Source organism: Pholcus phalangioides, unplaced genomic scaffold, assembly GCF_987345545.1.
Source record: "Pholcus phalangioides strain wild (caught in Gottingen) unplaced genomic scaffold, Ppha-v1.0 ptg000024l_1, whole genome shotgun sequence".
Lineage (NCBI taxonomy): Eukaryota > Metazoa > Arthropoda > Arachnida > Araneae > Pholcidae > Pholcus > Pholcus phalangioides.
Window position 1 is genome coordinate 14,435,523 of NW_028301616.1, and position 17,356 is coordinate 14,452,878.

At 35.4% G+C, this 17,356-nt stretch overlaps 2 protein-coding genes across 3 annotated transcripts; one reads left to right on the plus strand and one right to left on the minus strand.

The window, feature by feature from the left end:
• The first annotated feature begins 18 nt into the window (after positions 1–18).
• LOC149068803 (transmembrane and ubiquitin-like domain-containing protein 1) lies at positions 19–7,538 on the plus strand. The gene is made up of 4 exons (XM_089250610.1): positions 19–252; positions 3,155–3,309; positions 6,000–6,427; positions 7,134–7,538. Exons 1-4 carry the CDS (start codon positions 225–227, stop codon positions 7,483–7,485), a joined length of 963 nt encoding a protein of 320 aa, XP_089106736.1. The 5' UTR covers positions 19–224; the 3' UTR covers positions 7,486–7,538.
• On the minus strand, positions 7,539–17,272 carry Vha14-1 (V-type proton ATPase subunit Vha14-1). 2 transcript variants are annotated; one of them, XM_089250611.1, is made up of 7 exons: positions 17,200–17,272; positions 15,514–15,601; positions 13,678–13,759; positions 13,417–13,499; positions 12,230–12,352; positions 9,332–9,370; positions 7,539–7,779 (listed from the first exon to the last, which is right to left on the minus strand). In XM_089250611.1, the coding sequence occupies exons 2-6, from the start codon at positions 15,565–15,567 to the stop codon at positions 9,341–9,343; spliced, it is 372 nt and encodes a 123-aa protein (XP_089106737.1). In that variant the 5' UTR covers positions 15,568–15,601; positions 17,200–17,272; the 3' UTR covers positions 7,539–7,779; positions 9,332–9,340. The 2 variants fall into 2 exon arrangements, with proteins under 2 accessions (XP_089106737.1, XP_089106738.1); XM_089250612.1 differs by having other exon boundaries at positions 17,104–17,205.
• Positions 17,273–17,356: the final 84 nt, after the last annotated feature.

Genomic DNA, 17,356 nt, shown 5'->3' on the forward strand with positions numbered 1-17,356 from the left:
GCAGAAGTCCAGGACGTCAGTGATTCTACCTAATTATACAGCTGTATTGAATCCGGGTTTCGTTTCTAGGGGTCCATTTGTAAAAATAAACGATAAAAATATAAATTACGACATATAGTCCAATTTGGTTTTTGAAAAAGTATTCACATTTAACTGCCATGTAAATAGTATTTGCATTCAGTTTGATTTTTTTCGGCTGTCCTTCATAGTCACTCTCAGAGCTTATGGAAAATATGGATCCTGACACAACTGGTATATGTCATATACTAATTATAAAATTAATTCATATCATGTTTATATTAATAAACTCAATACAGGACTTAATGAATTCAAGTGTTATTTTTATGCTTGAGACATTTACTCAAGATTTAACTTTTAAATTTTTTCGCCATAATTGATATACAAAATATGAAAGCCAGGGTACCAAGCAGAGATAAAGATGAGGTTTGGAAAGATAATTCATATCCCACTGCGTTGAATTGAACCAACAACCCCTCGCGGTTTGAGCGAGTGCACTCACTACCATTGAGCTGCAAAGGACTCATTTTCTTTCCTTAGAGTGTATGCCTATATGTGTTTCGAATAGGACAGTGCATGGACAGCCTCCTAACTTAGGTAATATCTCTAAATGACAATATTCCCCAGATGGTGACGTATAAAGATCTCTACATGTTGCCATCTGGAGGTGTGTATCAAGGAATTAATGCAAGCTAATCTCCCTGTTAAAATGTCTCGACACTGAGAGTAAAAGGGTTACTGCAATATTAATGTTCAGTCATTCAGCTCACGCATAGTTTTGAAGTATAGATGGCAGCATTATAGTAATAATACCACCAAAACAAATTTCACGTTAGGTTCGAAACTCACATGCACAGCCCAGGTCTTTGACCACCTGCTTATATCTCTTCACTGAGACAGAGCGGCAGGCCATGATCTGGTTAGGAGGAGGAGGTATGCATCATCTCATCTGTGCAGAGTAGGACCCACATGGGTAGCCACTTATCTCAGCTAATACTTTAAAAGGCAATAGTCTCCACATGGCGGCATATACACTTTAAGGCAAGGAAATGGCCGCCCTCTGTAGCTTAATGGTTTAGCATTTGCCCAGATTATGACATGTTGGTGGTTCGATTTTCCTGCAGAGGCATGTGAATTTTTTTTTTCCGAACTTCATCTTCATCTTTGTTCGGAATTCAATCTTTTGTACTTCGTATGAACAGAGTGTCATTGTTTCTCTAATTTATATGTTTCTAATGTGAGATCACCAAACCAGAGTTAAACAGTGGCTTATGAGGTCTGGAAAATGGGGGGCACAGGCTTCCTATGCCCTTCCCAGGCATGTGAAAAAATATTTTTAAATTGCAAAGAAATGCAAAAAAAGTTAAAATATTAAAAGAACTACCTTTTTATGTTTTTTTAAATCAATTTTTGTTCATTTATTTTTGAAACTTAATTCATTCAAAGTTTCTCTGAAAGATATTTCCATTCCCCCCCCCCAAAAAAAATCTTTAATCCAACCACTGTGCCCCCCCCCCCCCCATGAAAGTCAGTCTTAAACATGATCTTTAAATAAGTAATAGCGTAAAAAATGCAAATATTTAAAAACATAGTGGCATATTTATGGGGAAGGGCTAAACGGTCTATAGCCCAAAGCGCCAAGTTCAGACTTGTAATTTGAGTCATTGGTGGTCAAGAATATTAAACTATTATTATACAGGAAGGGTGGCAAAATTTTAATAACCCACACAAGGGAAAGCCATAAATCCACCTCTGTAAAAACTGAGTATCTGTACATGCTGGACAAATTATAGAGTTCCGTTCAATTGGGCCCCACCTCATGATACAAAAATATTTTTAAACTTAGATCGCGGCAGTCTTCCAGAAATTAAACGCTGACTTTCACTTACTGGACGAGTACGCTATACCACTGTGCTACTAGGGCAACGACATGGTTTCGATTCCACTGCAAGGACAGTTGAGTTTTCTTCTTTTCCTGAATTCATGTCGTATCAGCCAGCTACTGAAATCTTCGTATGGAAAGCAGAGAGTGGTTTCATTTTTGGGAAAGTAGCCATCTGGTGGCAGTGTTAGCAATTGTGAGCTCTGGCTTGAGTTAGGTCTGACCATCCATGTATGGTCCCGTTCAGTGCACAAGCTCTTAGGAAAGATTGTGGTTCATTGCCCTTGTAACATAGATAGAGGTCTAGAACACTCATCTGGTAAATGAGAGGACATGAGTTCGTTTACTCGCAAGGGCAGAAGAATTTTCTTTCCTGAATTCATTTTGCATCAGCCCAGCTGTTGAAACCTTCACATTCTAATTACACTCATAAAAATATATTGCTTATCCCATCACTTTGGATGACAGGTAACAGCACTTCAGCGTGAGACTGTAATGAGGGCGAACTACTACTACTAAACGGTGCACGCACCTCATCCATATTCCTCTATGGAACTTCTAACGAATAAATGTATGTTGGAATGTATGTGTCGTGAACCTAATGCTAATTTTTTTTTCTGTGTAATGTTTTTTGTACTGCTGCCATCTGTTTTTTTAACTATGAGTGTAATGATTGAATATTTGTATCGTTGTGGGCCTGTTGCTCTCTGTGGCAAGACTTTTTAACGGGGAGATGGGTTCACATTGGTGGGAGAGATCGGATCCCCAGGTCCTTTTTGCTAAAAAGTTGTGCCCCCACCAAAAGAAATTTCTGGCAACTGCTCTGCTTGAGCACATGCACTTTTAGGTTTCACAAAAAACACAATTCCAAATCAGCTGCATCTTTTAAAGAAAACTGTAGTAAATTGTCTTCATCAGGGCTCACAATATTAAATATTTTAAGATCCCAGTGTGTATTTCTATTTCTCGAGCTAGTAATTGTACATGGAAAATTTTGGGTGCCAATATCAATTTTTTAGTCACCATGGTGAACTGACACCTGGGATTTTTCAAGCCCTGGTCTTTGTACTGGTCAATTGATGGATGATGGGGGAGGTGGATATACAGAAAACCTATATCTCTCATATCATCTCACAAGAAAACCAGCATCACTTTCCAACAGCACTGCCTAAACAATCTTTGTAGCCCTGTATATATTTATCAGAGTGGATGAATTTAAATTATTATTATAATTTTTTTCCCTTCTCTCTACAGGAAGCACATCATATTTTATTGAAGGGGTCGGAGATGAAGTCACTTTTGTCTTCGCTCTCATAGTTTTTGTTCTGAGTATTCTGGGTTCCATACAATTACTTCCTGAATCGATTTCTTTTTTGAGAACCTTATATCAGTCATACTTTGGACCGCAGGTATATATTGTATTCAGCGATTCATTCTTAGTATTAGTTGAATCTCATTTTAATGAATACCGTTATAGCGAAAATATCTTGTTTTAATGAACTTTTCTAATCCCCCAGATAAGTTTATATAGGAAACAATACTAAACCTTGAATTCCTGTATATCAAAGTGATTTCCTCCTATTTTGTGGAGTTCGTTATGACAGGATTCGACTGTAGAACTTGACTGGATTCTACTTCCTCTTCCTAGATTCAATGCTGTTGATTGTAGCTCACTCATGTTTTTTTTCTCTTTGATTATCGATATCAATATGTTTCTAATTTTATGTTGTATTTTTTGATGAGAAACTTCACATAAAAATAACATTTGAACCCTCAACACTCAGTCTTTTTTCTTCCAACTTTGCAAATACTTTTTTTAACAGTAATTTTCCTTGAGAGATGGACAGCTTTTTTTCTCAGCCCAAGATATCAAGGAAACATATTTATTGAATATTATGGCAATTTGAAGTCAGAAAGAAAAATAATCTAGTCTTTGTCGGGACTTGAACCCATAATTAGCCCCTGTAATTAGAGGCTACTAACACCTTTAATTCAACGCCTCATGCCACAGTGCATGAAATGAGGTAGGTAGAGAGAGGGAGAGAGAGAAAGTTGTGTCTCTAGTGGTGCGGATGGTAGTATGCTTGTCCAGTTTGCAAGAGGGCCTGGGTTCGAGTCCTGGCGAAGGCCAGATGGCTTTTCTTTCAGAGTTTACCTCAGCATAATATACACTCCTTAATACACAGAATAAAAAATTCTGTATCATATATCTGTGAAGGCTGTGTGCAAAAACCAGTTTGCCTCACAGGAACAAAAACTATTGAACTAATGATACTTAAGCAGAAACGGCTCACCACACACCAACCTTTAGTATTTTATCCAGTGTTGCCATATAATAATCTTAATTATCAAGATAATTTTAATTGTTGTCATTTATTTTTCAGCCACCTTATTTTTACATATCAATGATATAGCAGTTTATGCAATTCAAGGCACAGAACTTTCTTAAATTTCCCATCTCAAGATATATCCCCCCCCCTTTTAGAAACAACTAACAACCCCCCCCCCCTTACACAAATACAAATTTGTTCTAAAAGTTCAAGAAATTCCTGTGATCAACTAAAATGGGGGGGCTGTGATCTACTGGTAGATAGTGATCCCAAAAACTAAAGAAGGAAACTGTTTTTCTTCCTGGAGGAAGCAGTTTGCTCTTGTTTTGTCTCTTCTTCTCTCTTGAAATAGCTTCTTCTTCTTTTCTTCTTTAGTTGAAGGAAAAACTGCTTTATTTTACTGCAGTCATGTGATATCTATTATACATGCAAAATTCCCTGAAGTTTCACCAAAAATTAAAGATTTTTTGTGAGAATTTTTTATGACAGAGTGGCAATCCATTTTAGGCTGGGATTATACTATGAATGTTTGATAAAAGTTCTTTTATAAAACTTGAAAATGTACCCAATAAGAGCATCGGTTACATTCGAGCAAATGTAGCCAACAGTCTTATTGCTTGTTTTTTCAAGTTTTTTAAAAGTTATTTTATCAAACATTCATAGTGTAATCCTGGCCTATATACAATAGAAATTTATTTATAAGTATATACCTTCTCTATAACAATTCCACTCTGTGGTCACGATGCACTTTTAAGTGTTAATATATTTCATCTATAATCCAAAGTGGGCGATGGAAGTTTCCAAGGGAGCAGTAGATCCTATGGGTTGAGCTGATTTGGGGCAATGAGAAGAGAATTTTTTTGAAGAGGGTGATGTGGAACAAAAAGTTTGGGAAACTGATCTATAAAGCTAACTACTTTATAACGATACATTTCTCCAGCCCCCTTGAGTGTTTCGATATATAAACATTTCATTGCAGTTATTTTTGTGTCATCCAGTTAATGACTACATGTTCTTGATAGTTTAGGAATTAAATTTCCAATTTTATAAAAACAAATTGATTTGGGTTACTTTTTATGTTTAGTAGATTTATGTGTGTATAATTTCAATTCTAATTTTTCAATTGTAATTAACGTTACAGTAATAACATCGCACAGAATAATAAATTCTGTATCGTATATCTGTAAAGGGTGTGCGCAAAAAACAGTGTCTCACAGGAATAAGAGCTATTTAGCCAATGTAGTAGAAATAGCTCACCACACACACCAACCTTTAGAATTTTATCGTGTTGCCATATGTGATATTTTGATGTTTATGGAAGAGTAATAGAGAAGAATTTGCTACACTGAGACAGGCTACTTTTTCGTGTACGACTCTGTATGACACACATTCGTTTAATTTCAAATTATTTTCCAACTTAATGCATATGAAGGGCCTCCTGTTAATTTCATATTAAATGCAATTTATATTCTAAATTCTCCAATACTAATGGTCAAAACTTAATAATAAATGCTAAATGAATCTTCAATTTGAAGTAGTTCCTTAGCTTTGTACAGCTTCTTCCTAGTCACGAAGCTCTCATGAGATGCAAATTCAAGTTCTACTGTTGTCCAAGAGAAATTTTTATGAAATTTTTTTTTTTCTCTCCCATTGTTTGTACCATCCATATAGCGTAATATCAAAGCTTTCATTCATAGTGAATATTTATTTACACTTATCAGTCTTTTTCCTTCTAAAATATAAATTTTTTAATTATGAATATGTCACAGGAAGAACGTGTATCTGGAAATACTTCGAGTACCGCTACAACACACGTGCAAGATAATAATCAAAGTGAAGCAGTCAGGAATGAAAGTGAAGTTCAAGTCAATCACGAGAGTGATCAAACCCCAGAAAATATTCTTCTCCCGCTAGACAACAGCGTAGAACAAGACCATGGCGAAGCTAGTCTGACTCATTCGAGTCCTTCCATTACAGAGACTGATAAAAGTGATTCTGAAGTCAGGAATCGCAATGAATCCCAGCCAAATACAAATATTCCAGAGCAGCAACAAACCGCAGCCGAACATTCTAGTGAAGCCACCACCAATGAAGAACCACTTTCGAGGACTGCTATAACTGTCAGGCTGAAATATCTTAATGACACAGAAAAAATTGTAACCAGTGAACCGACTGCTATGATTGGAGATTTCAAAAGGCTAGTTTTATTTTTTGAATTACACTGCTCAACAAAAAAAATAAATAAAATAAATTTTGAGTTCCAAAATAAGTTTTAACTGTTTTAGGGTATATTGGGGGCTGCTGATTTCAAAACCCGTATTGATTTTGCCAGATTGGCTCTAGTTTTTGAGATAATATATACTCTCAACATTTTAATTTGCATAGTTGTAATTTTGCATTGAATTTTTACTTTATTTTCCTAATTTCATTCCCATGTTATATTTATATGATCAATGTTGGTTTGTTGGATCTTGGGTTTGTTTTTGATTTACATTCCACACAGTTTCAATATGGTATGTATGCTGCTTTATGTGTACTGCTATTGAAATCTAATTTTCCCTTTATCTGAAAAACTAGAGCCAATCTGACAAAACCAATGCCAGATTCGGATTCAGTGCCCCCAAAATCACTGAATATCTTTGGGAACAAAATCAGTGTTGAGCAATGTGTTATAGTTATATTATTTTTTTTATTTTATGAGAGCTTTCTACAAAAATTAGTTGTCTAGAAAATATTGCATTATTAAATTTTTTAATGTTAAATTTGATGATCCAATGATTGATATCTTGGCCTGAAAACTAAAATGTGTTAAAAAGTTATTCAAAATTATTTCTGTTTTAGAGAACTTGAACATTTTGCTCAGTTTAATACTAAGTGATTTACCGTTATTTTTTTCTCTACAGGCTTAATTTTGTTGAAGAGCTTTCATTGCGTAAAAGAGTTAGACTCATATTCAATGGACAGTTACTGAGGGATGAAGTAACCTTACAAGCCTATGGTATAATCGACGGTACAGTCATACACGTGCAGATTTCACAACCCCATAATTCTCAGACATCCCAAGCAAATTCCAACAGCGGTGATTTGGATCTCGCAGCTTTCCTGTGGCCCTTATTTTCTATCATGCTCGCAATTTTTTGGTTCTTGTACATCAAATATCCGGAATATTTTACTGTACCATCAGTTGTCATTCTGATTGCATTTTCCATATCATTTCTGTTAGTTTACGTTCGTGTCCAAGTGCATCCTTTGTAAAATGAAATATTCTTTGAGACAAAAATTTGAGTAAATGGTTTATTTACAAATAATCAACTCTTTCATGTGATATTTTATTTTATATCCAAAATTAGAAGGGAAGAAGAAAACCTAAACTTTTCACAGGTTAGACTCAAGTTTCTGGGATAAATATTGTGTTGTCAACAGATAAATAACTTCATACAATATAACACAACTCTTGATTAAAATCTCCATTAAACACTACTCTTTGGAATGTTTGCGATGCTTCTAGAGACAAGCCTTCACATGCCAAACACTGGAAACACTCAGATCCTGCAAATATGTAATTTAAAAAAGAAATTAATTAAAACTGAATACGAAGATAAATATTTGTTCAAACAAATAGTAATGAAAATTTTTTGTGCCCTAAATTTGTGTTTTTTAAAGTATGATCACAGCTTCTAGCGGCGTTGTGGCGAGCTGGAGATATTGATTTGTATGCCTATATGTTTTGAAGTGGTTCTTTTATATGGGGAAATCTCTCTGTACCAAACTTTTCTGGGGAAATGCAGATGAATCATGAATTGGACAATGAAGAAGTGGGTGACCAAAGTTTGAGAACCACTGAATTAAAGAGTATATACTAAATTTTATGGTACATGTAGAGTCGTGCGATAATCCTGCCATGCCCTACTCCAGCCCTTCCAGTATTTCAGCATTTTTTCTTAGAGGAGAACAAGCATAGAGGAGAACATGTCTATGCTTTTTATACAACAAAACCCTCCCATACCCATTCATCTCCGAGCAACAGCCACATTTTATTGGACAGAATACATCCCAATGGATTACCATTAAGGGTTAACATCTGAACAACTGCCACTTTTGGCCATGAAAATAAAAGAATAATGATGCATATCATCAGGGCTCCCCACATCCTGGAGAAGGGGCCTCTGCCCAGACTTTTCACAGGTCCCTTTGTGATTAATTTATAGTGTGGGAAAAAAATTACAAAAATCTTCCTGTAATTATAGGAGGCTGTAATAATCTAGGGCCCTGTCAACCCCATCCTTGTGGGGGGGGGGGGGCATACATATAAGAAAAATAGTCCTCAAAATTGCTTGAATCCTACTAAGAGGGGAAAAAGTATGGTTTCTTCTTTAGGTCACAGGGGCAGCTCAAGACATCGTTTCAGCACTGGCATGTAAGCTGCATCAGTAAACAATGACCACAAAAACTCCCAGCTAGATGAAATGCATTAAATTCATAGTTTGAATTTCAGACAAAACATTTTTCTAATTTTTTTTCTGCAATTATTTTCCCATTTACCACTGATTTCGTACTGTTCCTACAATGGCGCCCAGTGAGGCACCACAATCCTAGAGTCACCCCTGCTACATCAGTGATGTCCAGAATGCAATCCACATCCCCAGGGTTTCACAAGTAGTTAATCGGTGTGCAAGAATTGCATGCTAAATTCATGCATTTTCCATGCAGGATAGATATCAGGTACCGCAAAACCACTTCTTTTGAGTGATTATAGTATGTATTATTACAATTTTTCATCAAAGCAAACATTTTTTTTACTTAGAAATGGTGAACCCTTTAACGGCAACCTTCCAAAATGGCCACATTTTCTTGGTCCCATTAATGGCTGTTGTTGAAAGGTTTCACTGAGTTATTTAAATGGGCTTTTTTCAAACAACTTCCAGTAATCTGATGACTTCTCTAATAATCTGGCATACCCTGGTTGGACATGTACTAGATTAGCAAGTCTACTGTACTGTATTATCCAGAAGTTCAGGTGATTAATATTTATTCAATCAAAGATCTGTAAATTTTTCATTTAATACAATTTTCTTCATATCTGTGCCATGAAGAAACTTACTTAAATGTTCTAACGATATTCATCTGCACTGAACAGACCCTGGAAAAAATAAAAAAGACATGAACGTATATTCATGATATTATACTATATGCTATCACTGAATTCCATAGTCAGCACAGTCATAGCACAGTCATTCCATAACAAACTTCTATTTAATGAACGTTTCACTAGAACAGTCACATTCTCAATCATTTATATAATCAGCATAGAAAACTGTTCCTTACTACAGTGCATGCTGCTTAATGTGATCACATTGACTCAAAGTTTTGGCAATAATATTCAAAACAATTCAGGTACAAATAAGATGACCATACCCCCCTTTTCCTAACTCATTTTTTTTTCACGCAAAACTGGTTTCAAAATGCCCAATCCCACCATTGCTTTCTACTTATTTTGGGTAACTTATCATGCTTTATTTGGCTTTTAAGCTAAGATTATGCCTAAGTTTTTTTTTAATTTAGTTTTTGTAAGGAATCAGAGTAGAACTTTTTAATATGCAGTGGATCCTGCTTATAATGTTTTAAACCAGGGAGAAAATAATTTTAAATGGGAAATTTCTATGAGTATCAGTGGAAGTTGGGACCACTAAAATAGGTTGTACTATGCAGGAAAACGTTCTATATGGGAACGTTATAAACCAATAAGGACACATGTAGCTCTTCTCTGCACCCTTTCAACCAAGTTAATGTCCCTCTGTAGGTATGGTCTCCAAAACCTTACAGCATACTCCAGTCCAGGACGAACTAAGCCTCGGAAAAGCAGAAGAATGACTTTAGGAGAACGTGAAGAGAGCTTTTTGAAAATGAGGCCAAGCATTCTATTCGATTTTTTGACCACCGCTGCACAATGTTCAGAAAACCTAAGCTGCTCGTCAATGAGAATTCCTAAATCAGTGACAGTAGTTGCATCCGGGATAGTGACACCATTCAACAACATAAGAGAACAGTGGGTTGTTTGAACCAAAATGAGCGACCATGCACTTGTCAATGCTAAACGTCATGCTCCATTCATTTGCCCATGCTCCAATCCTGTTTAAGTTGGTATGGAACAACTCCCTATCGCTTTGATTCCTGATTACCCTCATTAGCTTCACATCATCTGCGAATTTGCTAGCAATCCCATCGATACCCTGATCGAGTTTATTGATAAAAAGTGAAAAAAGTATAGGGCCAAGGACACTTCCTTGAAGAACGCTTGTGATGCCTGTCCAACCAGAGAATTCCCTGTTCACCATAACTCGTTGTGGCCTATCTCTTAACCATGGTTCTATCCAATTCAGTAAGTTGCCCCCAATCTCGTGTAAACGCAAGAGTTTACCATGTTGTACCGATCGAATGCCTTCTGGAAATCAAGGTAAACACCTACATTTTTGCCCTTACCCAAAGCCTTCGTCACATGATCGTAGAAGCAAAGGAGGTTAGTCACACATGACTTCCCTTCCCTGTACCCATGCTGATTATCTGACAATACACTTCGCCAACTGCCTTTTGATAATAATTTCAAAGTTTTCGAGAGAGAGCTCGTCAAACTCACTGGACGATAATTGGATGCAGCTTCTCTACTACCCTTCTTAAATATTGGAACAACATTAGCAAGTTTCCAATCCCTTGGGACGATACCCTCAGCATCACTACTCCTGTATATCTGTGCGACTGGCCTCAACAATTCATTAGCACATTCCTTGAGGATCCTGGTATAGATATCATCTGGTCCTGGTGCTTTGCTTGCACATACATTTTTTAGGATACAAGATTTAGGACCTCCACTTGAATATTATTGAGGATTTTATTACTCCATGCAACACCTATATATTAAATATCATTATTTCCATTAAAAACTGAAGCAAAAAAACATTGAAAGCATTACACATGTTTACATTGCTGTCTAACCTAGACCCTCCTATTGACAGGGGGCCAACACACTGTTCCCTTACATCCATTATTGACATATCTAAAAAATGATTTTGGGTCAGAACCAATGTTATCTGCCAACCTAGATACAAATTTCATTGTGAATGCAGTGAGTGCGATGTGAACATGAATCATAAAGACGACTATGGCCCGCTTGATGAGGACAGCACTGGCGCGCAGAGCATGGATATATTCGCCAACAAGGGGTAGAGGCATCCTACATAGTCTACAGACAAATAACGATAATTTACAGGGGGGGGGGAGTATCAGGTGCACCTCTAGCAACAAAATTCCAAGGAAAAAATTATAAACCAAAATCCTGATAACCATAAACAAATTTTTCCTATGGTATGATATGCTTTGTGAAAGTGATAACAATACCCTGATTCCAATGCACTTTTCATAGTATTAATGAGGGATTCCCAAAAAGTGAATGTTGCAGCTTCTAGAGGCATCGCCAACCATTGTAAGGGATGGTGGGTTGAAGCTACCAAAATTGATATGTGCTGGTTCAGTGCTTCAAAGTTATTCTTTTTTAGTCTTATTATGGGGAGCCGTGGTTACACACTGACTACGGCAAGGAAACTGCATGTAACAAAAGTTTGAAAATCACTGTGTTGATATATTCCATCCATAACAATATAACTCCTTTATAATACCCTTCTTTGGTCCTTTGAGTATTGTTATACAGGTGTTATACTGCACATGAATGTTTTCAATTTAATAATTTTTAAAAACTGATTTATCAAACTGGAAATCTTGTAAACTTTGAAAAATCTAATTTGAAACTTAATCTGTATGGAATAGGAAGATTTCAGTGCAAAATATGTAGCACTAATTATTGCATTTTCCCTCCTCTTCTTTGAAAACAGTAATACATAGTTTCTAATAAGATCTAACAAGTCAAGATTTGAATGTCTTCTATGGGGCAGAATCCAAAAATAAGTGTTCCAGTGAATGTTGAAAATAAAAGCATGCAACAACATACCCTTGCACGCCTAAGAACAGAATCCTTATTTGCATCATAAGGGTGGTCTTTTGATGGTATTTCAAGAACTGCTGGCACAGGCTTTACATGAGCATCAATGGCATGGCGAATTGACTCAGCAATCTATAAAATGAAAAAATATACGAGAGAAATAATAGCAATAGTATTTTAATAAATCATTTAGCATTTATGCACAGGGCGTCAGAAGTATTTTAGTGGGTGCTTGGCTTGTGTTTTATGTAGCAGACTGATTTCTGAGTTGCTGTGGGTGCTCCATCAGTACTTGAGCACCCATAGAACCATGGGTGGAGATATGGGAAAAGGGAAGGAAGTGTGAACGAAAGAGTCGGTATATGAATATATATGAATTAGCATCATCCTGCACTCCCAGCCTTTCATGTTTATCTCTGCCTTTGCACAGAACCCACAGACACAACTGTTTATGCATTGTTAGTATTTTTGTGTATCCATTAATTTTCTGTTTGTACAGTTTATCACCAAAGCTGCCAGAATGTGTTCAAAGTAATCATAGATATGATTACTCAACCCTCAGACAGTGCCCTGTTTCTTATAGATGACCAGTTTCATAAACCGCTGAAATAACATAGGTGATTTCCAATACCGAAAAGAAGGAAAATTTTTAAATTTTTATTTCAACATATGGATAAGAATTTTTAAAAATATTCAAGGGTGGTAAGAAAAGTTTGGGTATGCTTGCTATAGAGCAGTGGTTCTCAACCTTGGGAAGCCCACAGCCCGGTTGATTTTTTTTTTCTTTTTTGTGAGTTGAAGGCCTGGTCATACACACGATTAATGAGAAATAAATGAGGAAAAATGAAACAGGAAATCACTCACGGCCCGGTATGATGAATGTCAGGGCCCGGTAGTTGAGAAACGCTACTATATACTACTAACAATTAGCAATTAGTAAAAAAATATTCCCCCCCCCCCTTTTTAAGAGGTATCAGCAAAAACTTGAGTAATTGGAACATATTCATCTGGTGCTACTAGTAGGAGTGAACACAATTCAACTAGGTTCTGGTATGCTTGATAATCTAATGATTATTCTAGTGATATTCAAACATGTGGTTAATTCCATAAAACGGACAATCCCTAATGTAAATTATAAATTATTTTTATGATAAATTTGCCAACAATCAAAATACAAACGTCGCCAGTTATATTACATTCTGGTTGATGAGAATGATATCAATATTCTCCCTCTTCAGAAACGACATGAAACATTCTTCTATTTCACTCGTTGGCGTGTCTGTGAAAAATAGAAAGAGAAGAAAAGAGTTATATATATGACTTTGTTGTCATATATAATGAACATGGTTTTTGTTATTCAAATGTTTAAAATACACTACCAAAGTTTGGAATGTTGTGAGAGCATCCCTTTATTTCTCTTTTACAAAAAAAAACATTATTCAAATAACAAAAATTACTTTTATCCACGACCATGAAGTTTGACTGCCTTGAAGCATTCACTTCACCGATACCACCCAGCAGAAATCCTACACACGTGTCCTGAAATAATATTATAAAAAGACAATAATAAAATATTTACAGGATCAATGCCCTATAAATTTCAAACATTTTATGACTCTCATAAATTTGAATTAAGGTGGAATGAAATATATAATTTTCTACACAAATTTTAAAACACTCTCATGAAATGAAAACACATCTGCCATTTGAAGTAACTGATGAACAGCTCACTTAAATCATAAACAGATGCACCAAAATTTCAAGACATTAACCATATGGAACAAGCACCCACCCCACAACATCAAAATCAAATATTTGTATGATGGGTAACCTATAGGCCTACATGCATGTGTATGTATTGATATCATTATCGTGGCCCCCCTCTGACCTTTAAATCCATCTCTGCTTTATGAGCGCTTCATTTCACGCCATTTGGTGAGATTTCTGTCATAATTAGCAGGATTTGTTCACCTTCAGCATTCATTTTAGGCGAGAACTGGCAATTGCCAGCGATTTCTCATATTTGAGATACCAAATTCCTGTAGGCCATTCTATGATTAGTAAGATCACTCTACTTATAAGTAAAGCATTTATATAGCTACAAAAATCATTCTACTGATTAGTGACACCATCAAAAGTAGTCCACGTGAAGATGTTGATTTTCAAGCTGGCCTTGTGAAGGCTATATTGTAGCTATATGATTTGGTAAAGTGGGGGGGGGGTTAATATTTATCTTTAAAAAACTGATCCGTGTACAGGACTGGACCTTGAATCCTGCAAACTATGTAGTCGCAAAAGGGGCCAATTTTATAAAGTGACACCTTAAAGGGGGCAATTTTTTATATACCCAAAATACTATTCACTTATACTTGAAAAATGTCCAGAACTGGCCTTGCTCGTGTATAAGCTGACCTTCCCAAATTAAAGGACAAATTTTTAAACCAAAAACTCAGATTACACACAAGTTTAAACGGTATTTCCCTAAATTGTTTATTTTTATTGTTTCTAGTAAAAAAATTATGATAATGTTAAAAAAAAATTTTCATGTATCGGCCCATGGAGTCTTGAAGATGCAAATCAAACTTTATTATACAAATACAAGGCCACAACAGGCAAAATGCCCAACGAGGTGGCTGAGAAAAAAGATGCCTATAAAAAGTATGGATGTCATATATTACTGCACAACTAGAGTCTGTAGAAGCAAATGCAGTCACACAGGGATGCAAATAGAAAGCCAGTCAAGACAAGCACACATGCATGCATTTCAACACCCGCAAGTAATGTAAAAGGAGCACTTGAAGGAAAAATTTGAAATTTGACATCCCTATTGGTCCAGCTGGCAGGGTACTAGGCCCATTTGCTCCCTCTACTTGCTGTCCTGCACTCAGATTACAAGTTATTATTCAACTTTTTTAATGTTGGGATCTGGGCAGTTCCCGACATGCCAGAAAAAGTGAGGTTTAATAATGATCACAGTATGTACTCAGCCAATTCAATGGACTTTTATAATAAGCATATATTTAAGAATTTTTTGGAGTATGTGATTCAAATTTTCTGGCATGCAGGTCTCCCTCAACGTTTTATGATATGCTGACTAACGCGAGGGAATACGGTGATCAGCAATTTTTCAAAATTTTAAGGAGACAAGACACCCCCTAAGTCTGTAATTCTCTAGCAATTCTCTTGCTGCACATTGTATAATCACATTCATTTATGCTAATATTAATTTTAATACTATAATTACTTCAGATGAAAGTCAGTGAAAGAAAAAAAAAGATGCACGATATAGTTACCTCATCACCTATCACTGCAAGGAGCTTTCCTCGGATTGCAGAATGAACAGACATCTTATTGAGTATTTGTAGTGCACGGAATTTTCACCTACAGAAATAGCAAAGCATAGTATTAATTCAACAAAATATTTTGTTATACACAGTAGAACCTTAATAAATTGACATGCAGATAACTCAACATTTATTATTCCCATGGTTAGCATAATACTAAATTCAATAAGGAGAAACCTCTTCAACTTGACACAAGATAACTAAACCCTGATTAAGTCGACTACGATTGACATTGTTTTCACAACTAATTTTTTGAAATTGCTTGTGGTTTGGCCAGTTGATAAGCTTTCACAACATTTCTCTCATATGTTTCAACAATTCTTTGTTTGATTTTTTTGTCATTTTTGGATGAAAATACTTCCTCATAACTTGGGGATAGGGTCACTTTTCACTTTTATAGCCTGGAAAGTTGACCCTTGGAGTACGAAAGACATAGATAAGCGTGACTGATATATCTGAAATTTTTGAGTGAGATGGTTTCAATTAAGCTAAAATTTTTTTTTTTTTCCTAATTTTTCAGATCCAAATTTTCAAGTTTAAAAGAATGAATCGTTTCTTAACTTTCAGCAACTGTACTGCACATTCGCAAATAACAGATATTTTGACACACACACTTATGCTTTTTCTATCTTAATTAATTCAAGATTATTCGGAAACTTTTCGTAGAAAATTGCAGATAATGTTTTTATCAATTTATAGATGATAGAATGGAATTATTCAACTATATACAGGGTGTCCCGTAAGTCCTAATTCAGCCTTTATCTCATCAACTGTTCTGAGGGATGTCCATTAAAAAGGGGTTTTACTGTATACGACATAAATGCTACTTAAGAATAGGGAGGGTGAGATCAAATGAAACCTTGCTAACTTGACATGTTATCGATATGTTCGATACTTTTGTGTTATCAAGGTTCCACTTAACAGTTGGTGAAAATAATTATTGTTCAATTGAATAGATATTTAGGTCATTAAGAACATGTTTTGGTTGAGTAACTCGTAAAATACAGGTTAGTGAGAATGATGTTAGTTCAGAAAATGTGAAATCATCATTGAATTTCAAGTGGTGGTGAGTGAGTGCTCCAATATTTTAAAAAAGTTAGGAAAGCGTAAATATTTCTTTAATACACGTTAAAATAAACAGTAAAACCTCTATTGGAAGACCCATCCCTCAGAAAATGATGCCTTTGGAGATATGGTATCTTAATGGAGGAGAAATAATGCATAGAAAAAAAAACTGGTTCAAATGGAAAGTGGTACTAAACTAAGGGTCCTTGAATAGGTTCATGAGCTTTAATGAGACAACAATTGATTTATTTTATATTGTTATGACAAGAAGGTTTTTCGTAAAGGGGTCCATGGCCTTCAGCTTATCACAAAGGGTTAAGAACCCGTTATAAAAATAGTCACTATGTCTGGATTAGGCTAATATTTATCCTTGATAAAATTCATTTTTAAGTAAGCTACGAAAACAAACAAATTTGTAAAATACATTTCACATGAAATATTTAGGTTTGAAATATTATATATGCATAAATTCACTTTATCAAATGTTTTAGATTGAAATCAAAACAGATAGTATATATATTTATTAATTGGCACAAAGTTAGATCAATTAAAAATTCTTAGGAGTCCCACCTTTATAAGGGTCAGCTGTTTTCAATGTTTTGTATGATTCAGCTTGTGTAACGACTGAATTTTCTTAAAAATTATTGTTTCATATTAAAATGAAAATTTAACACTGATTTAGAGTTTTATTTATTTTTTGATACATATAAATCATAAAAAAATATTT